At 38.9% G+C, this 22,981-nt stretch overlaps 1 protein-coding gene across 3 annotated transcripts; it reads left to right on the top strand.

Annotated features, from left to right (window-relative positions):
* The first annotated feature begins 175 nt into the window (after positions 1–175).
* AK3 (adenylate kinase 3) lies at positions 176–21,441 on the top strand. Of its 3 annotated transcripts, none has more exons than XM_043486649.1 (5): positions 176–274; positions 11,226–11,345; positions 12,316–12,488; positions 13,348–13,466; positions 19,316–21,441. In XM_043486649.1, the coding sequence occupies exons 2-5, from the start codon at positions 11,285–11,287 to the stop codon at positions 19,434–19,436; spliced, it is 474 nt and encodes a 157-aa protein (XP_043342584.1). In that variant the 5' UTR covers positions 176–274; positions 11,226–11,284; the 3' UTR covers positions 19,437–21,441. The 3 variants fall into 3 exon arrangements, with proteins under 3 accessions (XP_043342584.1, XP_043342583.1, XP_043342582.1); XM_043486648.1 differs by having other exon boundaries at positions 219–350; XM_043486647.1 differs by lacking the exon at positions 176–274 and adding an exon at positions 529–863.
* Positions 21,442–22,981: the final 1,540 nt, after the last annotated feature.

Genomic DNA, 22,981 nt, shown 5'->3' with positions numbered 1-22,981 from the left:
GGGGGACGCGCAGAGGAGCGCGCCGGGGTCTGGGGAAGCGCAGAGCGAGCGCGGTCAATCCTCTGGGACTGAGCAAGATAGGGCCTGGAGTGCAGGAGCGGTGGAGGGCTGAAGGAGGGTTGGGGGGAAGGGTGATATCCTGTAACCCATTGGCGCGAAGCAGCGGTCAGAGGTCAGGAGGGGGCGCGGCACGAGTGGCCAAGTGTCAAGGAACCGGGCGAGGTCTCTCCTGCGGGGACTGGGCAGGACAGGGCGGGGCCCTGGCAGGTGTGAGGTGCGGACCTGAGGGAAGTGGCGGACATTCGGGGGTCACCGCGGAGGGTCCCTGGAGGCGGAGAAAAACAAAGGCGGTACGGAGGGGAGTGGGCGGATGAGGACGAGGCGCCGAGGGCCGCAGGTCGCGCGGCGAAGTCGTGGCGCTCGCAGGGGTCGCCGCGGGAGCGCCCAGGGGGCGCGGCTTGCGTGGAGGGGGCGGGGCGGGGTGGGGCCAGGAGCCTGGGTGCGCGGGTCGCCGGGGGCGGGCGCTGCAGCGGCTGGGCGCGGGCCAGTGGCTGTCTCCTCACTTCCGGGAACGCCTGGGCTACGAGGCCGCCCCCTGCTCACCGCGCAGCCAGCCGGCCGGCCGGGACCGCGAAGTGGGTGAGCGCGCAGTTACGAGCCGAGTCAGGCCGAAGCTCCACTGTCCGCGCGGGCCCTGCCTCTCTCTGCGACCATGGGAGCGTCTGCGCGGCTACTGCGCGCAGCGATCATGGGGGCGCCGGGCTCTGGCAAGGGCACCGTGTCCTCGCGCATCATCAAACACTTCGAGCTGAAGCACCTCTCCAGCGGGGACCTGCTCAGAGATAATATGCTTCGGGGCACAGGTTGGGAGCCCGGGCTGGAGGGGTGGCCGCGCGCTGTCACCGGGTGGCGCTCTGTGGGCGGAGGGGCCGGGGCGCGGGACGTGGGTGCGGGCGCAGTCTTTTCCAGTTGCCGCCCAGTGCGGAGTCCTCGGACTGCTGAGCGACTGCTCCCCGAAACCTCTGACCTCAGTGCACAGCTTCAGGCGGGTTACTGAGGGAAGGCATAGGACAAGTTCGAAGTTCAAAGAAGAAAGGAAACCACATGGTTTTGAGAAGTTTGTCCAGCCCCAGCCGCAGCTGCTCCTAAGGGTCCACCGAGCTGTGTATGGCTTCTTTTCCTTGTGTCTTTGCGCTTGGAGAACTGTTAGCTCTTTCTTTTTTTTTTTACTTTTTGTTTGTTAAACCCTATGGAACTTTCTGGGTCTGACCTTTCCCCCATAACTTGATGACCGAGTATTATTTATCCTCATTGCTGTCGCAAATTTGGCTTAGATCTTTAGACACGAAAGCTATTCTTGTGCCTTGTTATCTGAAAGATTGTTTTGTTTCTCATTCCAAATAAATTCTTATAACTCAGCACAAAATCTAGTCAACAAACTGTACACTGTACAATGGGTGGACTTTATCTTATGTAAATTCTATCTTAAGAAAGCTGTTTTCAAAAAGTCAACAGCAAGGTGAGTTTTTTTTTCTCTCAAAAGCGTTGACCTTTATTTTCCAAAACAAAGTCATTTTACGCTCCTTTTAGGAAGTAGAACTAATCCCTTACACAAGTTAAAAAAGAATTGGAAACAGTTTTGGGTGGAAGTACATAATAGTAAAAGCAAAATCCTCTTATTCCCTATCTCAGTCTCATTCTTCAAAGGGGAGCAGTGTCATGTGTTGCCTTTTAGAAATCTGTATTTATGTACAAGCGTATATATCCGTATCCTTTGTTTTATGCAATATATAATCCTACTAAAAATGTGTTCTGGACCAATGTGTTTTCACCTTATATCTGGAATATCTTTCCATCTGAAAACACAGAAATCCATTTCATTATTTAATGTTTGTGTAGGTGTCTATTTGCTGGATCTGCTATGATTTATTTAACTAATCCCCTACTGATGGGTCATGTAGGTTATTTTCTGGTGAGTTTTCCTTGGTTTTAAGACACTGACATTTAAATGAAAAGAAGAATCACCCCACTGTTTTTTGTTTCTTGGAGTTCTGTGGTTCATCACCTGATCTGGTGAATTACTAGTTTTATTTGTCTCTTCTAACATTGGTCTTCAAAAAAAAATCATCAAGTATTTTGTAGTTAATTAAGCTACAGAAGATTAAACTGTTTGGCCCACTTGCTAAGTGTTCTTCATGCTATGTATTGATGTCGTTAGGTAACAATGTATAGTCCCTGGTACTGCAACCCATTGGGGTAAGATTATCCAAACTGGAGAGGAGTGAAGAATCTGAAAGTGAATCTCTGAAAAATAACTCAGTAGTGAGGCATAACTGCATGGTTAGAGACTGCCTTCAGTGGAGTTAAAGATATGTTAACTTGTGAAAACAGAAAACTTAAAAAAATTAAATTTAAAGCAAATTAACTGAACTTTTAAAATTAAGAAACAAACCTCTTTATTTATCTATAACATCCCTTGACAAGCCCATCATCCTCTTCCTGATTCCACAACGTGAAAAGAGAGACAAGAGGGAGGCAGGAGAGGATCTCTGGGAAAGATGTTCAGTCTGCCTCAGACACCTGCTCTTTCTGGAGTCTCTACAGGCAGTTCTTTAACAAAAAAAGCAGAAGATGGAGTTGAGGGAGGTGTCATGAGGTTGTTACTACAGATGGTCTGTATCTCAGTTCTAAGAATACATTGTCAATAAATATTTGTGAACGGATTGGATATTTTCACACGGGATCAGCATTAAAGGAGAGGTGTAATCTTTTATTTAAAAAATACTGTTTAATGTTTTTTTGATGCTAAGAAAAACATATTTATTATAAAGTAAGAAATTCATGACAGTATAAAGAAAATTAAAGTCCTTTATAATTCTACCATCCAGACACAGCTATAATTAACTGTTTGGTGCTTTTTCTTCTATTCTGTTTTTTCTCTTTTTTTCTCTATTGTATTTGCATGTGTTTGAAAAATTGTTATAGTCTAAATGATTGCTTGGATACCTTATTGTGATTATGTTCAGACATCACTAAGTAGTGTTTAAAATGATATTTAATTTCATAAAGATTGCGCAATTATTAATTGAAACGTTTTCCTATTATTATACACTTATGTGGTTAACCATTCTTTGCTGTAATTAATATTGTTATGATTATGCTGGTACATGAATATTTGGCAGCATCTCTACTTACTTCCTTCAAATAAATTCCATACTGTGGAATTTCTATAAATACTGTGTCATCAAATAGTGCTAAGGAAGGATGCTGCCAGTTTACCTTCCAACTACCATTTCACAATGATATTGTATTTATAATCCATGTCTGTATTTTATAACTAAAGTTTAAAGTCATCGCAGTAGATGTGATAAAGACCCTGGAAATAAAAGGCAACCTATGGACAGAAGCAAACCTTGAGTAACTGTAGACTACCACTGAACCCTGGAGTCAGAAAACTTGAGTGTCTGTCCCTTTGTCATTAGTCCAGCCCTCTCATTTAGAGATGAGGTAATAGAGTTCAGGAGAGGTTAAAAGAACTTGCTCAATAATAAAAAGCAAAAAATAAATAAATAAATAATAAAAAGCAGTCACCGGGAGACAAGTGTGAACACCCAGGTCTCTTGTATGCCAATTAAATTACTCTTCCCATTATGCAGTATTTCCCAAATTGAGATTCATGAGATAATTTTAGGTAGACAAAAAGTTTTCTCTAAAAGAAAAATAAAATTCAAATTAATAAAATCAATAAAAATTTTTATTTCAACTTGTATTTGAAAAAATGATAACTAGCACACCAACCCTTTAATTTCTTGAACAGTATTAAATTAAAAGTATTAAACAGCTTATTAAAAGAGTCATTTTTTAAAAAAATCTCTTTTCCCATTATTTTTTTAAATTTATTTTTAATTGGAGGATAATTGTTTTATAATGTGTTGGCTTCTTCCATATAACAATCTGAATCAGCCATAACAATACATATGTCCCCTCCCTCTTGAAACTCTCTCCTACCCCCCACTCCATCTCATCCCTCCAGACTGTCACACAGGACTGCGTTGAGCACCCCGTGGTGGTGGTTTAGTTGCTAAGTTGTGTTCGACTCTTGCGACCCCATGGACTGTAGCCTGCCAGGCTCCTCTGTGTCCATGGGATTCTCCAGGCAAGAACACTGGAGTGGGTTGCCATTTCCTCTCGGGAAGTGGATCTTCCTGACCCAGGAATCAAACACGGGTCTCTTGCGTTGCAGGCAGATTCTTTACCAACTGAGCTATAAGACCCTGCATTATATAGCAAATTTCCACTGGCTATCTGTTTTACATATGGTAATGTACATGTTTCGACACTACTATCTCAACTTGTCCTACCATCTTCTTTCCACTGTGTCCAAATTCTCTGTTTGTGTCTCTATTCCTGCCCTTCAAGTAGGTTCATCAGTACCATTTTTCTAGATTCCATATATATATGTGTGTTAATGTATGATCTTTGTTTTTCTCTTTCTAACTTCCTTCATTCTGTGTAACAGGCTCTAGGTTCAGTCACCTCACTAGAACTGACTCAAATGTATTCCTTTCTATGGCTAAGTAATATTCCATTGTATGTATGCCCCACATCTTCTTTATCCATTCATCTGTCAATGGACATCTAGGTTGCTTCCATGTCCTAGCCATTGTAAATAGTGCTGCAGTGAACATTTGGGTACATATGTCGTTTTGAATTATGGTGTTCTTAGGGTATATGCTCAGTAGTGGGATTCCTGGGTCATATGGTAGTTTTGTTCCTAAAAAAACTGAGTCATTTAAAAAAAAATTACATAGTAAATGATGGATCTGCTATGGCAGAAATTGTACGGTTGCCATGTGATTGTCCAAAGTTTGAGAAACTGAACTGCTGCTTGGTGCTTCTCAAAAACATAATCCTGGACTAAATGAACCCCTTTTGAATCTCATTTGTTCTCATTTGTAAATTGGGAAAATAGAATTCAGTAGGTAATCCTCAAAGTGTCTGTCAGCTCCCAGGTTTCTGTATGTCTAACAAAACTTCTAGTTTGTACACCCAGACAGCGTAGATGTGCCTCATCAGAATGGTGTTGACAGTAGAGCAAATTATTTTTGTAATGGAAAAATTGTTTATTTGTAATAGGCTATACATTTACTTAGTTTTGAACTCCAAAAAATATAAAAGGACATTTAGTGAAAAGATTCTCCCAGAGATATTTCATGCACATACAATCCATTGTTTATCTCTTCCTTTTTTTTTTTCTTTTTTACATAAATCACAATAAACTGTACATGCAGTTTTCTACCTTTAACAATATTGCTTTCCATGAGGATTGCTCCATTTCTTTTTTTCTAACAAAGTAAGGTAGGCCTTTTTAAAATTCCATTGCTAGAATCCAGGATAATCCAGGCAGCTCATCTCTTCCATCTGTCCATCCAGTCATTCGTCTATGGATTTATCAAGCTGGGTAGTGGCAACAACAGAGACAAATATATTTCACTGGAGGTGCTCAAGTCAGAACATGGGCAGGCAGATGGTCATTAGTCTGCTTGGGCTGCCATATAGAATAGCACAGACCAGGTAGCTTAAACAATAGTTTATTTTCTCATAGTTCTGGAAGCTAGGAGTTCAAGATCAAAGTGCCAGCAGGGTTGGTTTTCTGGTGTGACCTCTCTTGCGGGCATACAAATGGCCTCCTCCTCACTGGATGCTCATGTGGGCTTTCCTCTGTTGTGTACATTCTTGATGTCTCTTCCTCTTCATGTAAGGACACCAGTCATACTGGATTAAAGTCCCCCTTTATGACTTCATTCAGCCTTAATTACCTCCTTAAAGACTCCATGTCTAAATACAGCCACATTGGCGGGCAGGGCTTCAACATACAGATTTGAAGGGGCACACTTCTGTTCATACCAACATGTGAACAGGTAATTTCAACAGTGTGATAAGTGTTCCAACAGAGATAAGTCTGTGACATTAGGGAAGTCCAGAGAAGGAACTTTTGATTGCCTCAGAGGTTAAGGGACATCTTATCATGAAGGACCTTTTAAAATTGTATCATGAAAGATGAGCAAGAGCTTATCAGATAACAGAGAGGAGAAAGAGGCTTGTGCAAAGACTCAGAGGACCTAAAGTATGTGCAACTCCTTGTTGGGGCTATGGTTTGAGGGTTGTGTGGAAATGGTGGGAGGTAAGTAGAGGAGAAGGATGAGGCCAGACCTACTTGGGCCTTGAGTTGATATTCCATCCTGAAGCAGGAAGAGATATAGACCTGGACTGAAGAGGATTCAGCTTGAGGGATGGTTGGAGGGAGGACAACTATCAAGGGATGTTTTCGATTTTCAGTATTATTCTTATGAGGTACCACATGCATGAAAGTATTATGATTTCTATGATGGTTAGAAGAATAAAATGAATGCCAAAATGTGGAATATCCATACAACATTCTATTATTTAGCCATAAATAATAGCCATAAAAGCAGTACTGATACTTGCATGGATATTACCCGTGGATATTACCCACCATCAGACAGAAAACCAGTACCTTTAGGGTCACCACCTGTGCCAACCCATCACATCTTCCCACCCTGCCAGAGGTAACCACTAGGTTAACTCAGAGTCTTTATTATTTGAGAAAGTCTTTTCTTCTCAACCCTTGATTGGGTGTAAAGCTATCATTTGGTGCTTTCCCTCTTGTTCTAGTTTTGCTTCAACATGTTTTTAAAGTAAAGATGTATATACATGATAAAAAAGCTAAAAGCAGTTTTGTCAGAAACTAGATTAATTATCTAGCCCCTTCTCTTGGCATATGTAAAAGACAACTGTATTTACAGGTTGGTCAGGCCCTCTTCTTTACTTCATAAATGCTCAAACATAAGTTGTTTCTAGATCATTCAGGTATGAGGTGTGGTTGGCTTGAGGAGTGTTATAAGAATGACCAGATGTTAAAAGGAGACATAGAAGTAACATTTTTTTTTTTGTATAATACAAATATCATCTCTCAGATTAATGTTTCTGTGTTTTAGAACTTCTCATTATTATCCTTAAAAATCAAAAGCTGGTTTTAATCCTTCCTATTTTCCTATAACCTTCCTTTTCTATTTTTGTTTGTGTACAACTTTGTAGAAAATTAGCTTGTTTTGAGTGATTTACTTTTAAACTACCTTTTGGGTTTTGTAGGTGTGGAAGCTCACACACTGGTTAATTTTTGGAATCAAAAAAGAAATAGTCTTTTTAATGAGGAGTCTATTTAGATACAACATGAAATTCTAGGCACTCAAGGGAATAAAAATTTGCTGACTGTCCAAAGAATATACTGGACAAGAGTCCTTGCATAATTTTAATAGGGAATGAAAACCTGAAATGTAATAAACAAACTGCTTACATTTTTATATAGAGAGTTGAGTCATTTTTATTTTTCTTTTAAATGAAAGCATTATAGACTTCAGATTTTAAAAACTATTGTTAAGTGTTTAGTGATATAGAAAGTTGTTAGTGATAGTGAAAACGATTGTTAGATTATGCATGGAACTATCTATTCACAAAACAACTTGTCTGTAGGTTTTAATGTTAACAGTTTTGATAATTATCTAAATAGTGCTGAGCTATATAGGTTATATGAGTGGCTTTTTTTTCTCTTGTTTTGCTTACCAGGTATTTTTCATCTTTACTTTCTTTTTTTTAAAAAATCTTTTTAAAGATATAATTCACATACCATAAAATTAACACTTTAAGTTATGAATCAGTGTGGTTTTTTTTAATTTATTTTTTGTTGTTGAAGGATAATTGCTTTATAGAATTTTGTTGTTTTCTGTCAAAACTCAACATGAATCAGCCATAGGTATACATATATCCCCTCCCATAGGACCTCCCTCCCATCTCCCTCCCCACCCCACCCCTCTAGGCTGATACAGAGCCCCTGTGTGAGTTTCCTGAGCCACACAGCAAATTCCCATTGGCTATCTATTTTACATATGGTAATGTAAGTTTCTATGTTACTCTTTCCATACATCTCACCCTCTCCTCCCCTCTCCCCATGTCTATAAGTCTATTCTCTGTGTCTGTTTCTCCATTGCTTCCCTGTAAATAAATTCTTCAGTACCATTCTTCTAGATTCCATATATATGTGTGTTAGAATACAATATTTATCTTTCTCTTTCTGACTCGCCTCACTCTGTATAATAGGTTCTAGGTTCATCCACCTCATCAGAACTGACTCAAATGTGTTCCTTTTTATGGCTGAGTAATATTCCATTGTGTATATGTACAACTTCTTTATCCCTTCATCTGTTGATGGGCATCTAGGTTCCTTCCATGTTGTAGCTATTATAAATAGTGCTGCAATGAACAATGGGATACATGTGTCTTTTTCAACCCTGGTTTCCTCAGGGTATATGCCTAGGAGTGAGATTGCTGGGTCATATGGTGGTTTTATTCCTAGTTTTTTAAGAAATCTCCATATCGTCTTCCATAGTTGCTGTATCAATTTACATTCCCACCAACAATGCAAGAGCGTTCCCTTTTCTCCACACCCTCTCCAGCATTTATTGTTTGTAGACTTTTTGATAATGGCCATTCTGACCAGTGTGAGGTAATATCTCATTGTAGTTTTGATTTGCATTTCTCTGATAATGAGCAATGTTGAGCATCTTTTCATGTGTTTGTTAGCCAACTGTATTCTTTGGAGAAGTGTCTGTTGAGGTCTTTTCCACTTTTTGATTGGGTTGTTTGTTTTTCTGGCATTGAGTTTTATGAGCTGCTTGTATATTTTGGAAATTAATCCTTAGTTAGTTGTTTCATTTGCTATTATTTTCTCCCATTCTGAGGGTTATCTTTTCACATTGCTTATAGTTTCCTTTGCTATGCAAAAGCTTTTAAGTTTAATCAGGTCCCACTTGTTTACTTTTGTTTTTATTTCTGTTACTCTAGGAAGTGAGTCATACAGGATCTTGCTTTGATTTATGTCATTGAGTGTTCTGCCTCTGTTTTCCTCTAAGAGTTTTATAGTTTCTGGTCTTACATTTAGGTCTTTAATCCATTTTGAGCTTATCTTTGTGTATGGTGCTAGGAAGTGTTCTAATGTCATTCTTTTACATGTAGCTGTCCAGTTTTCCCAGCACCATTTGTTGAAGAGGCTGTCTTTGCCCCATTCTTGCCTCATTCTTGCCTCCTTTGTCAAAAATAAAGTACCCATAGGTGTAAGGGTTTATTTCTGGGCTTTCTATCTTGTTCCAATGGTCTCTATTTCTGAATCAGTGTTTGTTTTTTTTTTTTTTAATTACTTTCAGAGTTGTGTAACCATCACCACAGTCAATTTTAAAACATTTTTTTATCACCCCCTAGAAGACACCCTGTTCCCATTAGCAGTCATTTTCCATTTTCCCCCAATATTACCAGCCCTGGACAACCACTGATTTTTCTTCTGTCTCTCTAGACTTGCCTACTCTGAGCATTTCATATAAATGGAGTGATGTAAGATGTGGTCTTTTGTGTCTGACTTCTTCCACTTAGCTTGTTTTCAAAATTCATACACTATGTAACATGTATCAGTACTTCTTTTTAATGGCTAAATAATAGAATTTTGTATGTATATTCCACATTTTATTTACCCACTTGTCACTTGATGAACATTTGGGTTGTTTTCAATTTTTGGCTATTGTGAATAATGTTGCTATGGACATTCATATATAAGTTTTTCTGTGAGCTAATGTTTTTATTTCTTTTGAGAAAATGTACCTAAGAGTTGAATTGCTGCCCTCATATGGTAACTCTGTTTAAGCTCTTGAAAAACTGCCAGACTGTTTCCTAAATTGCCTACATCAGTGTTAGGGACTCAGCCCTGGAGAATTGTGATTTTCCTCAGTACTCTTGGTGAGTTTGAGCTTTATGTCCCCCAGTGCGGTGGTCAAAAGCCTGACAACAGAGATGTTGCACACCAGCAATATATGACGGTTTCAATTTCTCAACATTCTTGCCAACACTCATTACGCCTTTTTGATTACAGCCATCCTGGTGAATGTGAAGTGATGTCTCATTGTGGTGCACACATATTAAGTATGTGGACCTTTGCAGTAGGGCGTTTTAGTGAGTCCAGGGTGCTCTCAGGCCAATTCCAGATGTTGTTTGTAAATCTAAGCAGTGTACCTGTCAAACAGCAGCCAGTTTCCATGTAGTTAATGTGCTTAGAAATCGTAAGTTTCATGAATTTGACAATTTAGGATCTTTTCTGAAGTCAGTTCATACCGAGAATTATGAAAATAGTCATAAGCATTGACTCTTTAATCTCTGATTCCTGAGAATTTATCCATCAGAAATAACTCAGAACCGCCCCCCCCGCCCCCCAAAAAAAAAGAAAAAGGAAAAAGAATGTTAAGTCTTTAAAAGCAGAAGTGGTAGGGAAAAATCAAGACTAATTTAAAAATTTAAATGTCCAACAGTATATACTGCCATGATAGAGTGTATTTTTTATCAAATATAGATATATTTTCCAAAAATGACTGAATGACTATATAAAATCACTGAAAAGTATCTACAAAAGGATGGTTAAGTGAACAAACGCAAAATTGTAAGTGCACAGATTATTACGGTGGCATTACAAATTCTGTATATGTGCAAATAATTTGCTAACAGATGGTGAGAAAATCAAAATGCTGTTGCATAAGCACAACATATAATTGTAGGTAATATTTTAAAGTGTTCATAAATGCTTTTCAGTGTATTTTATTTATAAAAATGTAACAATCACAGTGCTGATCTGGTCAAAAACTGAATTGTGACAACAGCATCTACTTTAGAGGATTAGAAAAATGTCTAGAGTAACAGTATCTCAGGTACTTAAACTGAGCCACTTAAAAATAGTGACTATTTCAATTTCTTTTTTAAAAGGAAAATAATTTTAGTGTACATATTTTTCAGATAGAAAATTTAGAAAAATACAGAAAAGTACAAATATGTTAAATCACATAATTCTATCACAGAGATGACTACTGCTAACATATTACTTTATATCTTTTCATTATTTTTACATTTATCTATTTTTATATCATGGAAATTTTGAAATAGGCATTGATTATTTACAATCTTTGTTTTTATCACAAAAATTGATGGCGCACATTTTCAGATGAGTGTGTTATCCAGGGGGCTTCTTTAGGCAGTCAGTTTCCTAGAGGCTTAGAATGGGATAGAATAAATGCACTTGCTGACTTGCCTTTTTTTCCCTGCCTCTAATGTAGAAATTGGTGTTTTAGCCAAGACTTTCATTGACCAAGGGAAGCTCATCCCAGATGATGTCATGACTCGGTTGGTCCTTCATGAGCTGAAAAATCTCACCCAATATAGCTGGCTGTTGGATGGTAGGTGGAGTATTGAAAATATTTCAGCTGCCCAAAAGGATGCATGCAGACTGGAGAGTGAGCATTTCATGTGCTACAGAAACAGACGGTGGGCAGGAGGACTGTGTGCTGCGACTCCTGACCGTGGGGCCTCGGGGGCCAGTCTTCTTCTCTGTCCTGCTTCTTTTTTTAAATGCAAAGAGGGAAGTGCACTGCGTTATTTCTAAGCTCCTTCAGATATGACTTTTGTCCCTTCTCCCCTTTTTGAGAATATTTAGGATGAGGGCGGATCACAGAAGGAAGAAGGAAGGTCAGAGGGTAACTTACAGTAAGATGTAAACTTTCCCCAGCCAGAGGTGCCGTGGGATCCTTGAGGATAGGCTGATTTTTAGTTTTTAGAGGGAGGTGTTTATTACAAGGAATTTGCTCACACAATTACGAGGCGGAGAAGTCTCAAGATATTCAAAGTAGGTCAGGAAGCTGGGCACCCAGGAGAGCTGGTAGTGTGATGGTGTCTGAAGGCTGGTGAGACCTAGAAAGACCCAATGTTTGAGTTTGAGTCCAAAGGCAGGAAAAAGCCATATCCCACTCCAAGGCTGTCAGGTGGGAGGAATTCCCCCTTATCTTCTGGAGAGGGCCAGCCCTCTGTTCTGTCCAAACCCTCAGTGGGTTAGATGGGACCCACCTGCATTAGGGATAATAGTCTGCTTTACTCAGTCAACTGACTTAAATGTTAATCCCCACCCTGACCCCCCCACAAAGACACCCTCACAGACATACCCAAAATATTGTTTGACCAAATATTTGAGCAACCTGTGGTCTGAACAAGGTAACATATAAAATATTAACTACCAGGGTTGCCCTACAAGTGTCATCAGCTTTCCTGGTGTTAGTACTTTTGTTCAAGTTGCTCAACATTAATTTTCTTCCTTCTCCCCTGTCTCCCCTTGGCCCTTTCTTTCTTTGTTCATTTTTAACTTAATTTGTAAAGGCTTTCCAAGGACACTTCCGCAGGCAGAAGCCCTGGATAGAGCCTACCAGATAGACACAGTGATTAATCTGAACGTGCCTTTTGAGGTCATCAAGCAGCGCCTTACTGCTCGCTGGATCCATCCAGGCAGCGGCCGTGTCTACAACATCGAGTTCAACCCTCCCAAAACCGTGGTGAGTAGTTGGGGTGGAACTGACTCGGCCTTCTGCGTAGCCAGCTGTCTCCAGATGACAGATGACCTCTTGTCATCTGGAGACAGTTGCCCTCAAAGATTACGTTGATACTCTTGGATGACCAGAACTCCAGAGGGCATGTTCTCAGATTACTTGTGTAGTCTGCTGGTTTAGTCCAGTCAGCTTGGTGGTAAAGACATCCCCAGAGGCAACAGGGGTTTGTTGTTCCTTCAAAAGTATGTGTTGATTTTCTACTCTGCCAGGTGGTGTGCTTAGAATTGGGGCAGTAGGGATTAATGACACCTTGGGTTATTTAGGGCTTACAGTTCAGATTCTCCTTTTCGTATATGTATAATATCACGGGCTTCCCTGGTGGTTCAGATGGTAAAGAATCTGCCTGCAATGCAGGACACCCAGGTTTGATCCCTGGGTCAGGAAGATCCCCTGGAGAAGGGAATGGCTACCCACTCCAGTATTCTTGTCTGGAGAATTCCATGGACAGAGGAGCCTGGAAGGCTACAGTTGTAAAGAGCTGGACACGACTGAGCAACTGACACTTTCACTTTTTTTCATAATATATATACAATATACATGTAATATATAATACAAAATTATTTTAGAGGCTGCTTAAAGACCCTTTTTCTGTAAAGAGAAGGTGATTGCCACCGTAGAAATGTTCCTAGGGTCTCATGGCTCTGTGTTGCCATGACCTGGGTTTGAATTTGATTCCATTTATTTAAAAAGCACATTTTTGTGTTTGGTGCTTACATAGATGTCTGTTTACAAATCAGTTAACTACCTATAAAAATATCCTTCAAAACTATGATAGTTGATGCCAGCCCTTCTAACTCCCATTTAGGGAATTGATGATCTGACTGGGGAGCCTCTTGTTCAGCGTGAGGATGATAGACCAGAGACAGTTGTCAAGAGACTGAAAGCTTACGAAGCCCAAACAGAGCCTGTCCTGGAGTACTACCGGTGAGTTGGCTGAAAAGAACTTCTCTTATATGATGAATCACTAAATCATTTTCTGATCTTTCATGCTTTCTAATCAAAATGCTAAAATACCAGAAGATTCAACCCGAATTAGTTTAAGTAATAAAAGGAAATTTATTTGTGTAACAAATCCAGAAGGTAGTTTGGGCTTCAGCTGCCCCCAGGTTTGATCAGAATTTTGCTCATCTTTGCTTTGTATTGGCTCTGTCCTTATATTTCCTGCATAGTTGCTGACGGTTGCTAGGAGCAGGCACAGCATCCTCTTTATGAAAGGTTGAGGGGTCACCTTTCCTCCAGTGAACAGAAGTGCTAGAGTTAACCAACTTGAGCAGCTACTGTGGTCAGAGAATGCCTTGCATTTTAGGCCTAGGTTACTGTGCATTTCTGAGCCAGTCACTAGGATGGGAGAGATTGTATTGATTGGTCCACACCCAGAGCAGGCAGTGGGTCAGTCTCACCCAAACTCTGCTATCTGGTGGAGGGAGGGCTGGCGTGAACGCCAGGAAGGCAAAGCTAACGGTGCCCACTCCCTGTGATGGTAGAGGACACTATAGCGCAAAAGCCTCTCGAAGGGCAACTAGTCCTCAGATCATTTATTTGGCAAATAGTGTTTAAAAGTTTTCATTTTTACATAGTTTTGTTAAATCCTCAGGGAATTCATATCCCACCACAAATACAGGAACTCTAGTGAATTAATGTTTGACTCGGTTCAAGAAACAAATCTGTTTCTTTATTCAGCCTTCCCCTCTCCTAACAGAGGGTTGATTACATTCACTTTTCTTTATTCATTCACTTACTGAATTAGCATTAAGACAGGACAGTGCTGTGGTTAGAGTACTGACTCTAGAGCCAGAGTGCCTAAGTTCAAATCCCAGCTCACCATTTATTAACTTGGCCTTAACTTCTTGCTTAACCTCTGTTTTTTTCCATGCAAAATGGGATTGAGACTGGAGGGTTGAAAGGTGGAGTTAACATGTGTAATTCTTAGAACTGTGTCTGACACACATTAAGCGCTATATGATTATTAGCTATTACTGTTGTTGTTGTAATTGGGTAACTATGCAGTGAATTCAGAAGTAGCAGTCCAAATTATTTTAAGACTTATTTCTGGAGGATGAAATTACGAGGAAGTTGGCAATTCACTTTCTTCACTAGCTGTTAGTGTAATTTTGTGATTATATAATGAGCCTGGCTCCTGCAGATTACCAGCTGTGTGGCCCTGGGCAAGGTGTTTGAACATCTGTGCCATGAATTCTTTATTTGTAAAATCAGAGCAATTATTATATAGTACCTTCTTTATAGGGTTGTTAAGGGAATTAAATGAGAGAATCCATACAAAGACTTAAAAACAGTCCTGGCACTGTTGAATCACTTAGTACTGATGAATGTGTTGTTTACCCTGTGGACACTATGCTAGGCCAGTGATCCACACAGATAATTAGACCCAGTCTTTGCCAAACCCCAAAGAAACTCACCTTTCTTTGTGAGGCAAAGTGCTGGGTAAACAGTATTTGTCATGCGGTGTGATAGGTGCTTATATCAATCAGGAACCCAATTCACACAAGCTTTAGCAAAAGGGAAATTTATTGGTCATGTAACTGAAGAGTCCAAAGGTAGATGGTTTGGGTCCAGGTGTTCAAACAGTCATCAGGCCTCTGTCACTCTTAGCTTTGTTTTCCTGTGTTGGCATCAATCTCAGGTGGGCTCTCCCTCTCTGAGCCTCAACATTCCAGCTCACCTCCTTCCAGTTCATCTACCCCAGAAAAAGAGAGTCTCTGTGCCCTCAAAAGTCATGGAGTTGGAGTTGGCACTAACTAGCTCTGATCATGTCCATCCTTGAAGCTGGAAGGTGGGGACTATCCCATCTGAGTCTCATGGACTGAATTTAGTGAAAAGGTTGTTTCCCAAAAGAGGTTTGTTATTCATTCAAAATTAACCAGAAGAAGAGAGAGCACATTGTTGCTGAGCTGATAACAACACTGTGAGGCTATTAACGGAAGTCATGACTGCATGCAGTGGAAGTGCCGTGGCTGTAGGCATTAGTTCTGTAAAATGTGGGAGGGGAAGTTGGGGAAGGCTGTAGAGATGAAGTGTATGTCACGGGTCCCTATCTCAGGAGATACACTAGTCTTTCTGAGCTTCTGGCTTTTGCTACCTCTTGCCATTAATTGAAACTTTTCCCTCTAAGCTCCTGTACATAGAACTAGGACTGGATTTAACCAACAGTTTAAAGTGGTATTTGCAATAGCCTTAGTGAGAATCAGCAGTGTTATTTTAAAATACTGACAGTTACATTGTTGCTTTTAAAAACTCTTCTCAGCTGTGGGACATTTGATAGTATAACTAGGTCTCTGTTTACAAGCAACATGATGCTCTTTTTAGAGGACCAATAGCTTAAGCTAGTTCCATGTTATTACATAGAAATGAAGGTGACAAATGTTCGTCCAGGGTTCAGCCTTAGGGCTGAATAGGTGTGTATAGTTGTTCCCTTGGAAGCAACCTGTTCCTGTTAACCCACTTGTGACATAGGCTTGATTTTAAGGTGGCTCTTCAAGAGACTTACAATAGTTAAGAAACTTGTTCTATTGAAAACTTGTGAAAAGATGCTCTTGTGAACTTAGAAGCAGGAGGGCTTTAGCACATGTTTCTTAACCCAGAAAACAGTGGGAATTATTTAAGTTAGTCTTTAACTGTGGCAAATCTTATGAGGGATGCATAAAGGAATGTTTTTGTTCCCAGTGAAACATCTTAAAATCTAGTGAAAAACTTGCAGAGTATTTTTAGAAAGTGATAAACCAGAGTTCTTCATTTGCTCTTCTGCAGCCTTAAAGCCAGTGTGTATATGAGTAGTTGGAGGAGGAGGATAAACAATTGGAATGCCAGAATCTCTGGCAGGAATTTTTCTGTTTTGAAAAACAACCCCTGGATTTTGATCCTTCTCACCATTGAACCTCAAGGAAACAAGTGAATACAGACTTTGATTGCTGGCCTGGTATAAAGCCAGACAAATCTGTCTGGGAAGAAATGGAGAAACCCAGTAGGAAACACGATAAAAACAACATTCTAGAATTCCCCTTTCCTTTAAAATTCAGAAGGAGGGCACAGAGGAAAAAAAAAATAAGTGAAAGAAGGAAGGATCGTCACGTATTAGGAAGCTGTCTTGCAAAGAGGCAAGCAGACAAAAGAAAGCCACGGGTGTTCTAGTGTCTGACAGGACCTGTATTTTGAAGCCTACTACCATTTTGGTGATTCAGGTCATTACTTTACATCCCTAACACAGTTTCATCAGTAAAATAATGAAACTTGAGCTTTAAATAGGATTAAATTATTATATGTAAAGCACTTAGCATGTGCTCAGAAAATGATAGATGCATCTTAAGTGACCATTTCTGTTAGCCAGAGGGCACAACTGAAACCAAAATCTGGGTTTTCTAACACCCAGCCAAGTGCCTTTCATTCTTGATCACACAGATCTGTACTTTCTGAGACCATTAAATCCACACTATTATCTTTTAAAAAAAGAAATTATTTATTTTATTTTTGGCTATGCCAAGTGGCATGTAGAATCTTAGTTCTCTATTCAGGGATTGAACCTGAATTGGGAAGTCCTCAACCTATCCAACCTATCCTTTTTTTTTTTTTTTTTTAATGATAAAAGCCATTTTGACAGGTGTGAGTTGATCTGATTTTGGTTTTGATTTGTATTTCCCTGATGACTAGTGATGGTGAACATCTTTTCATGTGTCTGTTTGCCATCTTTATGTCTTTGGAAAAAGACATGTTAAGGTCTTCTGCCCATTTTTAAATCAAGTTGTTTATTTATTTTTTGATGTTGGGTTTTGTATATTTTGGATATTAACTTCTTATCAGATATATCATTTGCAAATATCTTCTCCCATTCAGTAGGCTGTCTTTTCATTTTGTTGAGCTTCCTTGGCTATACGAGATCTTTTTAGTTTGATGTAGTCCCATTTGTTTATTTTTGCTTTTGTTTCCCTTGCCTGAGGAAACAGATCCTATATATATATATATACACACACACACATACATACACACACAAGATATATACCTTATATATATATATATATATATATATATATACACAAACACACAACATATATACATGTTGTATATATATTGTTAAGGCTGATTTCAAAGAGTGTACTGCCTGTGTTTTCTTCTAGAATTTTTATGACTTCAGGTCTTACATTTAGGTCTTTAATCCTTCTTGATTTTATTTATATTGTGTGAGAAAGTAATCTAGTTTTATTCTTCTGTGTGTAGCTGTCCAGTTTTTCCAGCACCATTTATTGAAGAGGCTGTCTTTTCTCCCTGTGTATTCTTGCCTTCTTTGTCATAGATTAACCTGACCACACTGCAGGTTATTTCTGGGCTGCCTATTCTGTTCCATTGATCTGTGTATCTGGTTTTGTGCTAGCGCCATTACTGTTTTGGTTACTGTGTGGCTGTGTGGTATAGTTTGAAGTCAGGGAGGATGAAGTCTCCAGCGCTGTTGTTTCTCAAGATTGTTTTGGCTATCCGGATCTTTTGTGTATCCAGATTTTAGAATTTTTGATCTAGTGCCATGAAAAATGCCATTGGGGATTTCCCTGGTGGTCCAGTGGTTAGGAATCCACTTTGCAATGCAAGGAATACTGGTTTGATCCCTGGTCCAGGAAGATCCCACATGACATGGGGCAACTGAACTCACCTGCCACAACTAATGAGCCCGTGAGCTGCAACTACTGAGTCCATCTGCCCTAGAGCCTGTGCTCTGTAACAGGAGAACCACTGCAATGAGAAGCCCTTGCACCATGTATAGCCCTCGCTTGCTGCACCTAGAGAAAGCCCGCATAGCAATGAAGACCCAACACAGCCAAAAATAAACAAACATTAAAAAAAAAATGCTGTTGGTATTTTGTTAGGAATTGCATTGAATCCATAGATTGTCTTGCATAGTATGGTCATTTTAACAATACTAATTGTTCCAATCCATGAGCAAGATATGTCTTTCCATTTTTTAATGTCTTTTTCAGTTTCTTTCATCAGTGCCTTATAGTTTTCCAAGTATAGGTTCTTAACCTGCTTGATTAGATTTATTTCTGGTTTTTATTTATTTATTTTTTTTAAAGGCAGTTGTAAGTGGGATTGTTTTAATTTCTCTGATAGTTTGTTATTAGTGTATAAAAATGCAACAGATTTCTATAATTTTGTATCCTGAAGCTTTACTAAATTCATTTATTAGTTCATTTATTAGTTTTTTGGTGGCATCTTTTAGGCTTTTCTATATACAGTGTCATGTCATCTGCTGAAGTGACAGTTTTAGTTCTTCCTTTCCTATTTGGACCACTCCCGCCCACACACACACACCCCCCTTCTGATTGCTATGGCTAGGAATTTCAAAACAAAACTGGTGAGAGTGGACATCTTTGTCTTGTTTCTGATCTTAGAGGAAATGCCTTCAGCTTTTCACTATTATATTGGCTCTAGGTTTGTCATATATGACTTTTATTACACTGAGGTATGTTCCCTCTATACCCACTTTGTTGAGAGTTTTATCAAAAATGGATGTCAAATTTTGTCAAAAGCTATTCTGTATCTGTTGAGATGATCATATGATCTTTATTCAATTTGTTAATATGGTGTATCACATTGATTTGAATGTATTGAACCATCCTTGGGACAGATGCCACTTGATCATGGTATATGATCCTTAACTGTTGAATTTGGTTTGTTAATATTTTGCTGAGGATTTTTGCATCTATGTTCATTAGTGATACTGGCCTGTGATCTTTTTTTATAGTCAGACCTGTCTTGTTTTTTATCCTTAGGAAAAAAGGGGTGTTGGAAACATTCTCTGGAACAGAAACCAACAAGATCTGGCCACACGTTTATGCTTTCCTACAAACAAAACTTCCACAAAGAAACCAGGAAACATCAGTTACTCCATGAGGAAAAGTGCATGTAACTAGGAAGATGAGCAGAAGTTCCTTGTCTTTTGCATTTAGAAGTTCCTTGTCCTAAGACTCTGGCCTGTATAAATTCTTTGAAAATTATGTTAGTTTCATTTCTGCTGATTTTATCCTGGAAATTAAGGATGTGCCAAATGAGTCAGTTATGAAGATTCATCTTCTGAAATGTTTAGTGTGTTTTATCTAGTTACCTTCTAACTAGATAAAATTAGAATTTAATTAGCACAATTATAAAACATTATAAATGTCTAACTAGACTTGAAAATTGTTGAGTGTAATTGAAAGGGCAATTGGTAATCTAAGTTTTGTTCAGAAAAGAAGTGGTTGATAAAGTTTCCTTATTTTTCTGGAAAAGTAAAAAAAGAAAAAACTTCCCTTTCACTTGTGGAAAGTATCTTATCAGAGGCTTTTTTGGATAGTGATGCGAAAAAAGAGACCTCTAGCACTGTGATACACACAAACTGTGGGACACTGTCAAATGGAATTCCTGGGGGGGAAAAAAAGCAACTGAATTTATAGATTAGTTGCAGGATGCAAGTTCACTGCTGCCTTTTATTGACCTCAAACAGATTGCCAGATATTTCTCCAGCAAAATGGGTTTATTCGGAATCAGCAGATAATTGCAATTTGGAGTCTCAACCATGGTGAGCCAGGTGCAAGTCCTCCCCACAGTATGGGAATGACAATACTTTCATAGAGGAGAAAAGGAAGTTGGGAGGGCTGTAGTAAACAAGTCCATGGCTTTTTGTTGGCTGAGTCCTTGCCAGAAGTCTTGTCTTCTTCCTTTTGGGCTATGCTTTCTTCACAAGGCATGAGAGCTCCCCCTTGTGGTCTCCTGACTACTGAGGTTTCTGGGCTTTTTTTACACTTTACACTAGCAACCTTTCGATAAGCATATATCCTGTATTTTGTTGTTTTTAAACACACTTTCACTTTACTCCAGATTTTGTTTGCTATAAACATGTACCAATTAGCGCATAGCGAAATGTATTTTCCTATCTCTTCTTTTGAAAAACCTTGTATACTGAGGGATAGGACTTGTTAGAAATTGACATCGTAAATTCTTGGAAAAGCACCAAAGTTGAATTTTCAACAGAATATGTAATTAAATTCTGTTTTCAGAAGTTACTCAGGTTGAAAAATGTGCACTTTAGGACCTCCTTGCCAGTTTCTTTTTTGATCCCAATGTATGATCTGTCTTGATGAGTAGCAAATGGAAGGAAGGAAGGCAGGCAGGGGAGAAAGGAAAGGAGACTCGTGGCATTAGGTTAAGCATACTTTGTCGTTAGGAAATGGATCAGGTTTGCCTGGGGGAAACCCTCTTGACATAAATAACAATCATAATTAGTAAACAAGTGTAGGAATTAAAAGGATTCACATAACGTATTAAAAAGAACCAGGAAACTCATTGATTTTGCTTAGAAGAGTTCTTTATTCCTAATCAAAGAAGTTGACACCTGCTCATGTTCACTATCCTTCCTTAATGGGGAAGAACTCTGCCAGTGAATGTAACCTGGGCAGCCATTTTAAAATGAAAATGATTTGATTCCTTACAGGGGTAACGGGATGCATGCTTATGTACAGTGGTAGCTTGGTAGGAAGACTGGGGCAATATGAGAGGTGAAGGAGAAATCTGACAGAATCTTCAATTCTCTTACTTGGTGCTAGATTAAATGAAACAAGTCAGTGTGTAAGCTGTTATCAACTGCCTTTGGAAATTTGCCCCATTTTATTCCAGGCACTGAAAATACAGATGCTACCAAGTGATTCTTATGTATCTTGTGGGGAAAAAAAGCTGACTTTTCTTTGATTTTTAAAAGTTCAGTATTGATCTTTCAAAAATGTACTGAAGCTTTTAAAAAGGATTATGGTAAACATTCACATAACTGCTTTATTTGAATGTTAGTATGTACATTCTAAAAATGTTGGGTACTGATTATCCAGTGTATCAGTGAATTAACATTAAATGAAAATTCAGAGCTGTGGATATAACTTGGTCTTTGGTAACTTACAGGGCCCACTCTTAACTCACCTTCCCTTTATTGCCCCCATGTCTCATTGGCTTCTGAGTTAGTCTCTGCTTTCTAATAATTGTCTTAGAACAGTTTTACATATATAGGTTGGTTGCGTTTTACCCTTTGTTTCCTGCTGCAGTATTGCAGCCATACTGGCCTTCTTGACACTGTCAGATTTGGGAATCAAAAAGAGGGATAGAACATGGCTATGAAAATCCTAGTGCACCACTACAATATTGTAAAGTAATTAGCCTCCAACTAATATAAATACATGAGAAAAAGAAAAGAAAAAAAAAGGAACATGGTATGAAAATCAAGACCTGCCCTTCCTGTGACCATTTCCTCTCCACTCCCAAAACTGAAGTTTTGCATACATCCATGACTTTGGGAAACACCTGTGCTATTACAAAAAGAGCTTGTTTTCTGCTGTAATACCTGTCATGATCCGTGTGCCACATGGAAGCATGTCCAGAGCTGACTGCCATGGCCAGAAGCTACTGTGCCTTAGTTAAAAGCTAGAAAGACTTCAAACCATTACCTGTTTTCTACAGCACCACAGTCATTTTGGTACACCTTTCATAAGCAGATGTGTTGTGGGAAATGCAAATTGGCAGATAGTACCATCAAGAAATTTTATTTCTTAATTCATTTCTTTTTCTATTTCTTATTTCAAAGTTTAAATTTCTAAACCCTGCCCCACAACTACTTCTCTCCAGCTATTTTCAATGGCATTTGAGCAAAATATTTTGGACAGTTTGTGACAAAACTTAGCTATGTTAACAGATCATAGTAATTAAAGGCCTCATTAAATTGCTATAATATTCAACAGCAATAAATTTTAAAACATGTTTGTAAGTTGTCTTTTCATTGACAAAAGGAAAAAAGACTGGTCAACTGCAAAAACAGCCGTCCTATCTTTGCAATTCAAGATTCTGATTTTAGAAGTTATAGTTTAAAATTTTTAAACACAGAATAATCTGTGTTTAAAGCTTCTGGTAAAAGCCAAGATACTTTGTAGAGTCCACATTCAGCTATAGCTTTTTTTTTTCCTTTCAGCTCATTAATGACCACATTTAGCACTGAGTAAAAAGTTAAAATTGCTATACATGTGAAACTGCATTGTGGAAGAATGTCACCAAAGTGTGAATCAGTTTGGTGATGTGTCATATTTTACCAAAGGACTCTATTGTAAAGTGTTTGAAGAGTAAGTAGCATGACAAATGTCATTTAAAGAAACAAGTGAAATATGTGGGAATTTTAAAAAAATCAATTTCATACTTAGAAAAGACGAAAACTTTAAGTCTTATTCTTCGAGGCTTATGACAATGGTTTCAACTTCATTATTAGATTGTAAGCAATTCATAATCAACTTTTATTCATCATTGCACCTCCCCTGCCATCGGCTTACATAGTAAGCAAGCAAATACTTATTAGATGAGTCAGCTTCTCAGAAGACCTGTGAAATAGCACATACATGTCCACTACAGATGGGAAATGAATGTGCAGACTT

This window comes from Cervus canadensis, chromosome 14 (assembly GCF_019320065.1).
Source record: "Cervus canadensis isolate Bull #8, Minnesota chromosome 14, ASM1932006v1, whole genome shotgun sequence".
NCBI lineage: Eukaryota > Metazoa > Chordata > Mammalia > Artiodactyla > Cervidae > Cervus > Cervus canadensis.
The sequence above is the reverse complement of the archived record's forward strand: the minus strand, read 5'-3'. Positions and strand labels throughout refer to the sequence as shown.

Bases quoted from the DNA above. Each gene is read 5' to 3' on its own strand.
- AK3 (XM_043486647.1), top strand. From the start codon at position 713: ATGGGAGCGTCTGCGCGGCTACTGCGCGCAGCGATCATGGGGGCGCCG. The intron at 864-11,225 runs GTTGGGAGCCCG...CCTCTAATGTAG, and splicing joins TAATATGCTTCGGGGCACAG to AAATTGGTGTTTTAGCCAAG. The intron at 12,489-13,347 runs GTGAGTAGTTGG...ACTCCCATTTAG, and splicing joins TCAACCCTCCCAAAACCGTG to GGAATTGATGATCTGACTGG.